This window comes from Taudactylus pleione, unplaced genomic scaffold (genome assembly GCF_031769625.1).
Source record: "Taudactylus pleione unplaced genomic scaffold, aTauple2 ptg000512l, whole genome shotgun sequence".
Lineage (NCBI taxonomy): Eukaryota > Metazoa > Chordata > Amphibia > Anura > Myobatrachidae > Taudactylus > Taudactylus pleione.
The window spans coordinates 2,903,411-2,916,719 of record NW_028284914.1 but is presented as its reverse complement, the minus strand read 5'-3'; the positions used below and the strand labels follow the sequence as shown (position 1 = coordinate 2,916,719).

Here is a 13,309-nt window from a genome sequence, read left to right as displayed (position 1 = left end):
ACAGCATTAGAGCCACACCCCAATAGCATTGGGATCAATTAGCGATAATGAATTAGCTGACGCTATGTGTTAGTTTGGGACAATATGGCAGCATCATTCATTATCCAAGCTGGATGCTGCGCACAGGACTGTAACTAGGGTGGTGCGACCTGTGCCATGGCACAGGGCACCGCAGGGCAAGGGGCACTGTTTGGGCCTGTCACTTTTCTGTTTATTATCATTCTCACTTGTAGCTTCCTCTTCTTTTATCCCAGCATCTCCTGGCCTCCCCTATCTCTTCCCTGGCCCTTCCCCTTTTCAGGTGCACTATCTTATGTCCCTATTTAAAAAATGGGGAGGGGAGCCACCAAAGCTCTCTCTTGCACAGGGCAACAAAAAGTCTAGTTACGGCTCTGGCTGCGTACGCAAGTTACAGAGGGCTCCATTTAACGCTCGCAAATAAGGATTCTGGGGTCTATTCATGTACAAAATGTGGCTACCGATAATTACCACTAAGGGCCATATTCAATTTGGCTGCGAAAAGTCGAAATTGGCGATAATTTATCGCCGATGACGTCATTTTTGCATATTTTAATTATCCCCGTATTCAATTACAAAGACTTTTCGCCGGTGCGAAAAGTCTTTGTAAAAAAACGAGGATAAGTTTTCACCACTGAATAGGTGGCTAAAAAAAAGGTGCTGAATTGGGGTTAGGGATGCAGGCTTAAGAACAAATTGCCTGCACCCCTGGTAATGGCCCCTAAAAATGATCTGTGTAAAAAAAAAAAAACTCGGGGCACCCTAAAAAAAATTAGTTGAATTCTGGGGTAAAAATAAATAAATATGGGGAAGAAGTTTAAAACTAACTAAATAAATTCAGGGGGGGTTTCCAAGTATGCGGCAGGTGTTTTAAAGAATGCGGGTGGTAGCGGCAGGTGCATTTTTAAAGAATTTTGCACCTTAGGGACTTAGAAATATGCTTGCACCCATTTTCATGTACCCCAAATTTGATGCACCTAGTTTAAAAAAAAAAAAAAGCTAAGTGCTCTTCTTCACCCCTTCTTCCCTGGCAGAAAAAAAACACCTGCCGCGGCTATTTAAAAACCATACTTACCTTCCACAGGCCACAACGGGGGTACCCATAATGATCCCCCATGTCAGGACATCATTAGGGGGGGTCCCTGGAGGCTTTCCCGAAAATTGCCAATTTTTTTTTCGATAGTTACCTCTCCGCCGGGTCCCGTTTTCTCAGCTTTCAAATTGAATACGGGGATAAAGCGGGCGCGCGCCCGATACTTTATCTCTGCAAAACCTCCGATATGGAGCGAAAAGTCCAGCTCGGACTTTTCGCTCACGTATTCAATATCCCCCCTATATATCGTATCATATCAATGCGATTTATAGTAGTGTTATATCGCCATTCATGTACACTTACCTTTTCTGCAAAGCGATGCGGAAACCCAGTTCTCTGCGATCCTTCTTCAACTGTGGTCATCTGCGGTCTCGGCGGGCTGGACCAGTCTGCGCATGCGCCGCCAGTACCGTCCACCAGTGGGAGCAGCGAGGGGATCAGGCGAGAGCAGTGGGGGCGCACGGGTGGGTAGAGCGAGCTGGCCAGAGATGTGTAGGGGACAGCGGGCAGTCAGGATGAGGTGACCCGGCACATGCATATGTCGGGTCACTTTGCTAACAATATGGTGGTGGGGATATAGTGGGGTCAGATAGTGCAGCAGGCAGTCATAATTCAGAGGAGACTCGGCATATGAATATGCCCAGGGCTGCTCTGATTGGCTGCGGTCCGCGAAGCGGGCGGAGAAACCTGGGAGAAGGCAGGGAGGCGGCCATCTTCACTGCTCTTCTCCCCTAACAAACATCCATTCGCCATCCTGAGATGGCGAACGGATTTTGCGAAACGGAAAGCAGAGCTATGGAAAGCGCCTATGAATCGCTCTCCCCATACATCTTTAGATGAGAGCGATTCGGATCACACTGCTGGCGTGGGGACTCGGCAGCGAAGCCTTTCAGGCACTGCCAGGTCCTGGGCATGCGCATGACGCAGGAGCCCGTCGCTGCAGTGATTGGCTGCCAGCAGCTGAGCGGAGGACCCCGCCGATGTGGAGGACGTAGCTGGACCTCGCCGGCGGGGTAAATAATGATGAATACCAATGACATACTCGTTTTTTGTATCAATGTGATACTAAATGAAATATGCCGCTGGTGGTGTTTAGGTTTCGTTGTTAAATGGGGCCCAGAGCATCAACAAATGTTTAGTGTAATTGTCAGAAAACTTTTTAACAAAACAGTAAATTTACAAATCCCGGTGACCCCAATCTGTGATGGCAGAATTAAATGTTTGGGGACTTGGGAATCCTACAGCATAACTGCAATGGAATTTTCTAAATTTAGGAAAAAGCTTCCCATGGCTGAGAGAGAGAGAGAGAGAGAGAGAGAGAGAGAGGGGGCTGCATCCTGACTACAGAAATGCCATATGTAGGGGAGGGGGGCTCTGCATCCCACTAAATCAGGATTTACAAGACGTGCTAAGATTTAAAAGGCTATTACCATATTATAATATTAGGCAGATATGGTTTTATTTTGATATTAAGTGATCTGTATACTATGATAGTTCTATTCCCTATAGCTGCAAAACTCTAATCCAGTGGTTCTCAAACTCTGTCCTCAGGACCCCACACAGGTCACGTTTTCCAGGTCACCCAGCAGGTGCACAGGTGTATTCATTACTCACTGACACATTTTAAAAGATCCACATGTGGTTATAATTATTTCACTTTTGATTCTGTGAAGAGACCTGGAAAACATGCACTGTGTGGGGTCCCGAGGACCGAGTTTGAGAACCTGTGCTCTAATCCATACACTCATTATCTCCCGCATTGATTATTGCAATAGTCTCCTTACTGGTCTTCACCAAAATAGACTCTCATCCCTACAATCCATTTTGAATGCAGCTGCGAGATTGATCTTCCCCGCTAAACGTTCATCGTCTGCTGCTCCGCTCTGTCAGTCCCTCCATTGGTTACCGGTTCTCTACCGTATTCACTGTAAAATAGTTTTACTTACACATAAGGCTATTAACCAAATCACAGCAACATACATCGCTTCACTTATCTCAGAATATCTCCCAGCCCGATCTCTCCGTTCTGCACAAGATCTGCATCTCTCATCCACACGCATCCTCTGCTACCATACACTGTTACATTACTTTTTTTCAGGCTGCACCCACTCTGTGGAATGCCCTCCCTCGCATAACAAGACTTTCCTCTAGTCTCCAAACCTTCAAGTGTTCCCTGAAAACTCTTCTCTTCAGGCAGCTTATCAAATTTTTTGTGGGATACCCACAGTATCCAATAAAAATAAAAAAATGCACGCAGGGTTTTCTGCTTAAACTCTGCAGGATGATGTAAATACTTGGTTGAAAAGCACTGCCGGAAGGATAAGATTAATATATGGAGAGAAAGTGTCAGGATGGCATTTACAAGCTAGGAAAATTCATGTCATCTGTCAGTGGGCAACCCCTTTGGCGGTGGCTCATGTATAGCAGATTGTTTAACACGTCCGGAAGCATATGATATGGAGAGTTGCGTATGCAGAGCAGCGTGCGTGATTCCTGCAGAGCAGTGTGTGCGTGATTCCTGCAGAGCAGTGTGTGCGCCTGTCATGTTACCGAGGTTCTGTTTAGAGGAGTATTTTTATATTGCATTTTATGTGTTTGCCCCAGCAGAACAGTCACAGTGCAGGGGGTGGGGATGAGTGGGTGCTGGGGGTCGGGCATTTTGGCTTTATCCCAGATACAAGTTTGTTGCAATTATTCCCAGAGACTCCAGACAGAAACAATTAGTCGATGATTATTCAACACCACGCTCAGTGATTTATAATCTGGCACCGTTGGGGTTAATGGCTGAATCTTTGACCTTTTGCTGAAATTACTGATTTATGCTGTGATTAAAAAAAAAACCTTCATATTTCATCTCTAACTGATGTAAAATGTGATAAGATTGAATGTTCTTCCCCTGGGACCTTGTGGTGTGTGACGAAAACCCTTCTCTAGCCTGAGATTATAGTGCCAGCCTTGGCGTATAATAAAGTGTGTGTTGTGTGGGTGAGTGCCGCTCGGCGGCGGTGGTTAGACCCCACTTCCCTTGTCTTACACTGGTCTCTATTCTTCACAGCTGCAGGAAGAGCAGTTGGATTGTGGGGCGGCTCATCTCCAGCACCCGCTAGCTATCAATCGCCCTCTGTCTGCGACGCTGCTCTTCAAGGCTCCCGGTTTGACCTCCGTGGCAGTGTCCAGCATCAGTGGCTACACGGTGGCGTTTCTGGGCACAGCCAGCGGCCGGCTGTATAAGGTAATTCAGGGATCTGTGACACCTGTTTAAAAAAAATAAATAAAAATGTAAAAAAACGTATTTTATATCCTGCATTCCATGTCTGCCTGCAGAGTACTGATACGCTAGGGTTAAATATGCTGCCCCACTTTTCCGTGGTTTCAGGGCAGGCCTGTAATCAAGAAGTCTTTTTCACAGCCCACCTATACCTCCAGCCTGTTTATCGCCATGACAGTGAGTGGGGACTGCATCCGGTCACCTGGTCGACATGCCGAAAGACGACACCTTAATGTCGACATGGCGTTATGTCGCCAACCGATGTGTTGATGTACATTTATGTCGCCATGGTTAAACTGTCGACACATTCAGAATGTTGACATTTAACATGTCGACAACAGAATTTATTTATTTATTTATTTATTACCAGTTACTTGTATAGCGCACACATATTCCGCAGCGCTTTACAGAGAATATCTTACCATTCACATCTATCCCTACCCCAGTGGAGCTTACAATCTATGGCCCTGATTCAGAGCCGGACGCTCTGACCAGAGCGCTCGCTCTGAATCAGGGCCCACCTCCATTAATATGGAGCGTCCTCCTGGACGCTCGTATAGCTGTGGGTCACCACCCACAGCATATATGAGCGTGCAAAATGATGGACCATCGCGACCATCGGAACTGTGAGTAAAAGCCTGCGGTTGAGTTTCTCAACCGCAAGGCCAGGAGTGATTTTGGCTCTATCAGAGCCAAAATCACTCCCACTGACATCACTAGTGATGTCAGTGGGGCCGGCTTCAGACGGTAGGCGTTCCCTTGGGAACGCCTCCGTCTGGCAGGCACGACCTGGCAAGCCCACCAAAGGGGGCGTGCTCTCAGTCACCATCGACAGCACGCCCCCTTTGATGAGACACTCCGAGCGAAGGAAAGTCCTTCGCTCGTCGGGTCTCGCGCATGCGCATGACGGAGCTCCCTCCGTCGTGCGCATGCGCAGTGGGGAACATCGACCCACTTGCGAGCGTACTGCCGCTCGCGAGTGGGTCTGAATGAACCAATATATTCCCTACCACATGCTCGCAAACATACACACTATGGTCAATTTTGTGGGGAGCCAATTAACCTACCGGTCGTCTCCTCTTACTCAGAATGAACGCTAGAACTGTCAGGAAATCTGCGTTGGAAGGTGCATACCCTCTCCTTGGCATGCCTACAATACAGGGGCGACACCTCTCCCTCCCCCCGCTTTAAAACAACGGTGAGTGTTGCCTTCCCGCCCCGAAAACGTCCACAGCATGTCAATCATGCTGTGGCTTAGGCGGCACTACAAGAGATCTCGCAACGCAAGACCCATTCTGCGCATGCGCAGTCCCCTTGCAACGGACTTGTATGCAAGTCTGAATCAGTCCCATGGCCCAAATTTAGCTGCCCCCACCCAAATCTCCCCAGATCCTTCCATCGGAGGGGAGCGAAATACTGCTGCCATCTTGCCCCTTTAACCCTTGGGGGAATCTGTGTTTCGGGCCCACAGCTCCTTGCTGAATTATAATATCCGTATATCCTAGAGGACATATAACTCCGTTGAACAGTGTGTCATACACTGTAGTAGTATAATGAGCTGTTGGAATAGAGTTAAAGCTCGTTTTCTGCATTATTATGTATATGGTACAATCTCCCAGACTGCTGCTTTTATTTTCAGTCTCACCTTTACCTTGTAAATATGCACAATTTACACCTAGCAGCGACGCTAGCTCTATATTTGCTGCTATCACTTTATACCTTCTCTGTGAAGCTCTGCAGACACAGCAGTAATCAGTCTTTATGCATGCACCTCACCACCTTCTTCCCTCAGCCTTGGGGGGGGGATTTATCAAATCTAGGAGAGAGATAAAGTAGCAATGAATCATCTTCTAACTGTCACGTTACAGCTTCTAACTGTCACGTTACAGCTTCTAACTGCCACGTTACAGCTTCTAACTGCCATGTGTTTGAAAAATGACACTTAGAAGCTGATTGGTTGGTACCTTATCTCTCTCCAAGATTTGATAAATCTCTCCATTGGTGTCAAATGTGTGCGGCTGAGGAAAGAGGCAGCGAAAACTCCTACAACCCCAAACTGTATACCAGACACTCAATTAGCATGTTTGTGCCAGACAGGCAGAGGGGCTCATTTACAAAGAGCAAGACGTTCACTGCGCAGTCCATCCGGATAGGTGCGGTTGATTTATGCAGATCTACTAAAGATGTCCCATTGAGCTCGCTCATACACCTGATGTGCGTGATAGATCGGTGTTAATAGTGGGACTGAAAAGTGAAAACGTCACCAAAAAGCACTTTACAGTCTTACAGTTCCACTTATTTATACTGATGAATGTTTCATTTTGTCTTGTAATATGTCGGGTTTGCACGCCCCGTGCCTTATTTGCACGTAGTTGGAACAATGGTCTGTATTGATGTCACTGGGATTCTGGTTTATCCGGCTCAGAAATAAATGTCATTTTTAGGTCAATTTGCGTTGCTCTAACATCTGCCTACAAAAATAAAGACGCCTTCAAGTTTTGCCAACCTCCCACCGTAACTGATCATTTATACACCCATTTATACACCCTGCTGTCCGTGGAAATGAAATCCTGTCTTTGTAGATCGGTGCACAGTCCAGGAAAGGCGCGTGCCTCTCCTGCAGCCGTAAGGAATAACCACTATTCTGTCCATCATTACCAGCAACTTTATGCACTCTCCTGTACTTTATGCACTCTCCTGTACTTTATGCACTCTCCTGCGCTTTATGCACTCTCCTGTACTTGATGCACTCTCCTGCGCTTTATGCACTCTCCTGCGCTTTATGCACTCTCCTGTACTTTATGTACTCTCCTGTATTTTATGTACTCTCCTGTACTTTATACACTCTCCTGCACTTTATGTACTCTCCTGCACTTTATTCACTCTCCTGCACTTTATACACTCTCCTGTACTTTATGCACTCTCCTGTACTTTATGTACTCTCCTGTACTTTATGCACTCTCCTGTACTTTATGCACTCTCCTGTACTTTATACACTCTCCTGTACTTTATGTACTCTCCTGCACTTTATGCACTCTCCTGCACTTTATGCACTCTCCTGTACTTTATGCACTCTCCTGCACTTTATGCACTCTCCTGTACTTTATACACTCTCCTGTACTTTATGCACTCTCCTGTACTTTATGTACTCTCCTGTACTTTATGCACTCTCCTGCACTTTATGTACTCTCCTGTACTTTATGTACTCTCCTGTACTTTATGCACTCTCCTGCACTTTATGCACTCTCCTGTACTTTATACACTCTCCTGTAGTTTATACACTCTCCTGTACTTGATGCACTCTCCTGCACTGTATGCACTCTCCTGTACTCTATGCACCCTCCTGTACTTTATGCACTCTCCTGTACCTGCCAGTCTCCTGTACTTTATGCACTCTCCTGTACTTTATATACTCTCCTGTACTTTATACTCTCCTGTACTGTATGCACTCTCCTGTACTTTATACTGTCCTGTATTGTATGCAATCTCCTGTACTTTATACTCTCCTCTACTGTATGCACTCTCCTGTACTTTATACTGTCCTGTATTATATGCACTCTTCTGTACTTGATACTCTCCTGTCCTGTATGCACTCTCCTGTACTTTATGCATTCTCCTGTACTTTATACACTCTCCTGTACTCTATGCTCTCTACTGTACTGTATGCACTCTCCTGTACTTTATACACTCTCCTGCACTGTATGCACTCTCCTGTACTTTATACACTCTCCTGTACTTTGTACACTCTCCTGTACTGTATGCACTCTCCTGTACTTTATACACTCTCCTGTACTTGATGCACTCTCCTGTACTTTATGCACTCTCCTGTACTTTATACACTCTCCTGTACTTGATGCACTCTCCTGTACTTGATGCACTCTCCTGTACTTTATACACTCTCCTGTACTTGATGCACTCTCCTGTACTTTATGCACTCTCCTGTACTTTATACACTCTCCTGCACTGTATGCACTCTCCTGTACTGTATGCACTCTCCTGTACTTGATGCACTCTCCTGCACTTGATGCACTCTCCTGCACTGTATGCACTCTCCTGTACTTTATACACTCTCCTGTACTTGATGCACTCTCCTGTACTTGATGCACTCTCCTGCACTGTATGCACTCTCCTGTACTTTATACACTCTCCTGTACTTGATGCACCCTCCTGTACTTTATGCACTCTCCTGTACCTGCCAGTCTCCTGTACTTTATGCACTCTCCTGTACTTTATATACTCTCCTGTACTTTATACTCTCCTGTACTGTATGCACTCTCCTGTACTTTATACTGTCCTGTATTATTATTATTATTATTAGCATTTATTTATATGGCGCCACAAGTGTTCCGCAGCGCCTTACAAAGTACAAAAACAAATTGTATACAAGTGACTTACAGAACAATACAATACAGGACATGGATAATATATATTGCTACATTAGTGACCATATCACCCAGATAAGCAACAGAGCATAAGCAACCAAGTGTTAGGTGCCCTAGTGGTGAGTAAGAAGTAAATGACACTATAGTAAGGAGAAGCACAAGAGGGTAGATGGCCCTGCTCGTGAGAGCTTACATTCTAAGGAGCATTCATGGAGGCGGTGCAGTGGCACACTCAATATTCAGCACAAGCATCCTGGGTATTAGATGCAGTGTTTCTATACATGTTTATGCATTAGAGAATTTAAAATTTATTTATTTATATTGTATGCACTCTCCTGTACTTTATACTGTCCTGTATTATATGCACTCTTCTGTACTTGATACTCTCCTGTCCTGTATGCACTCTCCTGTACTTTATGCATTCTCCTGTACTTTATACACTCTCCTGTACTCTATGCTCTCTACTGTACTTTATACACTCTCTTGTACTTGAAGCATTCTCCTGTTCTTTATACACTCTCCTGCACTGTATGCACTCTCCTGTACTTTATACACTCTCCTGTACTTTATACACTCTCCTGCACTGTATGCACTCTCCTGTACTTTATACACTCTCCTCTACTCTATGCTCTCTACTGTACTTTATACACTCTCCTGCACTGTATGCACTCTCCTGTACTTTATGCACTCTCCTGTACTTTGTACACTCTCCTGTACTGTATGCACTCTCCTGCACTGTATGCACTCTCCTGCACTTTATACACTCTCCTGTACTTTGTACACTCTCCTGTACTGTATGCACTCTCCTGCACTGTATACACTCTCCTGTACTTTATACACTCTCCTGTACTTTGTACACTCTCCTGTACTTGATGCACTCTCCTGCACTGTATGCACCCTCCTGTACTTTATGCACTCTCCTGTACTTTATACACTCTCCTGTACTTTATGCACTCTCCTGTACTTTATACACTCTCCTGTACTTTATACACTCTCCTGTACTTGATGCACTCTCCTGTACTTTATGCACTCTCCTGTACTTTATACACTCTCCTGTACTTTATACACTCTCCTGTACTTTATGCACTCTCCTGTACTTTATGCACTCTCCTGCACTGTATGCACTCTCCTGTACTGTATGCACTCTCCTGTACTGTATGCACTCTCCTGTACTTGATGCACTCTCCTGTACTTGATGCACTCTCCTGCACTGTATGCACTCTCCTGTACTTTATACACTCTCCTGTACTTGATGCACTCTCCTGTACTTGATGCACTCTCCTGTACTTTATGCACCCTCCTGTACCTGCCAGTCTCCTGTACTTTATGCACTCTCCTGTACTTTATATACTCTCCTGTACTTTATGCACTCTCCTGTACTTTATACTCTCCTGTACTGTATGCACTCTCCTGTACTTTATACTGTCCTGTATTGTATGCACTCTCCTGTACTTTATACTGTCCTGTATTATATGCACTCTTCTGTACTTGATACTCTCCTGTCCTGTATGCACTCTCCTGTACTTTATACACTCTCCTGTACTCTATGCTCTCTACTGTACTTTATACACTCTCTTGTACTTGAAGCATTCTCCTGTACTTTATACACTCTCCTGCACTGTATGCACTCTCCTGTACTTTATACACTCTCCTGTACTTTATACACTCTCCTGCACTGTATGCACTCTCCTGTACTTTATACACTCTCCTGTACTCTATGCTCTCTACTGTACTTTATACACTCTCCTGCACTGTATGCACTCTCCTGTACTTTATGCACTCTCCTGTACTTTGTACACTCTCCTGTACTGTATGCACTCTCCTGCACTGTATGCACTCTCCTGCACTTTATACACTCTCCTGTACTTTGTACACTCTCCTGTACTGTATGCACTCTCCTGCACTGTATACACTCTCCTGTACTTTATACACTCTCCTGTACTTTATACACTCTCCTGTACTTGATGCACTCTCCTGCACTGTATGCACCCTCCTGTACTTTATGCACTCTCCTGTACTTTATACACTCTCCTGTACTTTATACACTCTCCTGTACTTTATACACTCTCCTGTACTTTATGCACTCTCCTGTACTTTATACACTCTCCTGTACTTTATACACTCTCCTGTACTTTATGCACTCTCCTGCACTGTATGCACTCTCCTGTACTGTATGCACTCTCCTGTACTTGATGCACTCTCCTGCACTGTATGCACTCTCCTGTACTTTATACACTCTCCTGTACTTGATGCACTCTCCTGTACTTGATGCACTCTCCTGTACTTTATGCACCCTCCTGTACCTGCCAGTCTCCTGTACTTTATGCACTCTCCTGTACTTTATATACTCTCCTGTACTTTATGCACTCTCCTGTACTTTATACTCTCCTGTACTGTATGCACTCTCCTGTACTTTATACTGTCCTGTATTGTATGCACTCTCCTGTACTTTATACTGTCCTGTATTATATGCACTCTTCTGTACTTGATACTCTCCTGTCCTGTATGCACTCTCCTGTACTTTATGCATTCTCCTGTACTTTATACACTCTCCTGTACTCTATGCTCTCTACTGTACTTTATACACTCTCCTGTACTTGATGCACTCTCCTGTACTTGATGCACTCTCCTGCACTGTATGCACTCTCCTGTACTTTATACACTCTCCTGTACTTTATACACTCTCCTGTACTTGATGCACCCTCCTGTACTTTATGCACTCTCCTGTACCTGCCAGTCTCCTGTACTTTATGCACTCTCCTGTACTTTATATACTCTCCTGTACTTTATACTCTCCTGTACTGTATGCACTCTCCTGTACTTTATACTGTCCTGTATTATTATTATTATTATTAGCATTTATTTATATGGCGCCACAAGTGTTCCGCAGCGCCTTACAAAGTACAAAAACAAATTGTATACAAGTGACTTACAGAACAATACAATACAGGACATGGATAATATATATTGCTACATTAGTGACCATATCACCCAGATAAGCAACAGAGCATAAGCAACCAAGTGTTAGGTGCCCTAGTGGTGAGTAAGAAGTAAATGACACTATAGTAAGGAGAAGCACAAGAGGGTAGATGGCCCTGCTCGTGAGAGCTTACATTCTAAGGAGCATTCATGGAGGCGGTGCAGTGGCACACTCAATATTCAGCACAAGCATCCTGGGTATTAGATGCAGTGTTTCTATACATGTTTATGCATTAGAGAATTTAAAATTTATTTATTTATATTGTATGCACTCTCCTGTACTTTATACTGTCCTGTATTATATGCACTCTTCTGTACTTGATACTCTCCTGTCCTGTATGCACTCTCCTGTACTTTATACACTCTCCTGTACTCTATGCTCTCTACTGTACTTTATACACTCTCTTGTACTTGAAGCATTCTCCTGTTCTTTATACACTCTCCTGCACTGTATGCACTCTCCTGTACTTTATACACTCTCCTGTACTTTATACACTCTCCTGCACTGTATGCACTCTCCTGTACTTTATACACTCTCCTGTACTCTATGCTCTCTACTGTACTTTATACACTCTCCTGCACTGTATGCACTCTCCTGTACTTTATGCACTCTCCTGTACTTTGTACACTCTCCTGTACTGTATGCACTCTCCTGCACTGTATGCACTCTCCTGCACTTTATACACTCTCCTGTACTTTGTACACTCTCCTGTACTGTATGCACTCTCCTGCACTGTATACACTCTCCTGTACTTTATACACTCTCCTGTACTTTATACACTCTCCTGTACTTGATGCACTCTCCTGCACTGTATGCACCCTCCTGTACTTTATGCACTCTCCTGTACTTTATACACTCTCCTGTACTTTATGCACTCTCCTGTACTTTATACACTCTCCTGTACTTTATACACTCTCCTGTACTTGATGCACTCTCCTGTACTTTATGCACTCTCCTGTACTTTATACACTCTCCTGTACTTTATACACTCTCCTGTACTTTATGCACTCTCCTGTACTTTATGCACTCTCCTGCACTGTATGCACTCTCCTGTACTGTATGCACTCTCCTGTACTGTATGCACTCTCCTGTACTTGATGCACTCTCCTGTACTTGATGCACTCTCCTGCACTGTATGCACTCTCCTGTACTTTATACACTCTCCTGTACTTGATGCACTCTCCTGTACTTGATGCACTCTCCTGTACTTTATGCACCCTCCTGTACCTGCCAGTCTCCTGTACTTTATGCACTCTCCTGTACTTTATATACTCTCCTGTACTTTATGCACTCTCCTGTACTTTATACTCTCCTGTACTGTATGCACTCTCCTGTACTTTATACTGTCCTGTATTGTATGCACTCTCCTGTACTTTATACTGTCCTGTATTATATGCACTCTTCTGTACTTGATACTCTCCTGTCCTGTATGCACTCTCCTGTACTTTATACACTCTCCTGTACTCTATGCTCTCTACTGTACTTTATACACTCTCTTGTACTTGAAGCATTCTCCTGTACTTTATACACTCTCCTGCACTGTATGCACTCTCCTGTACTTTATACAC

The 13,309-nt window shown here is 44.6% G+C and overlaps 1 protein-coding gene across 1 annotated transcript in view; it reads left to right on the top strand.

Moving 5' to 3' along the window:
• PLXND1 (plexin D1) overlaps nt 1-13,309 on the top strand; it is a 158,872-nt gene that overhangs the window by 45,773 nt on the left and 99,790 nt on the right. The window contains exon 2 of the mRNA XM_088450238.1: nt 4,167-4,343. Within this exon, the coding sequence (XP_088306364.1) occupies nt 4,167-4,343 (177 nt within the window). The remainder of the gene's footprint in view (nt 1-4,166; nt 4,344-13,309) is intronic.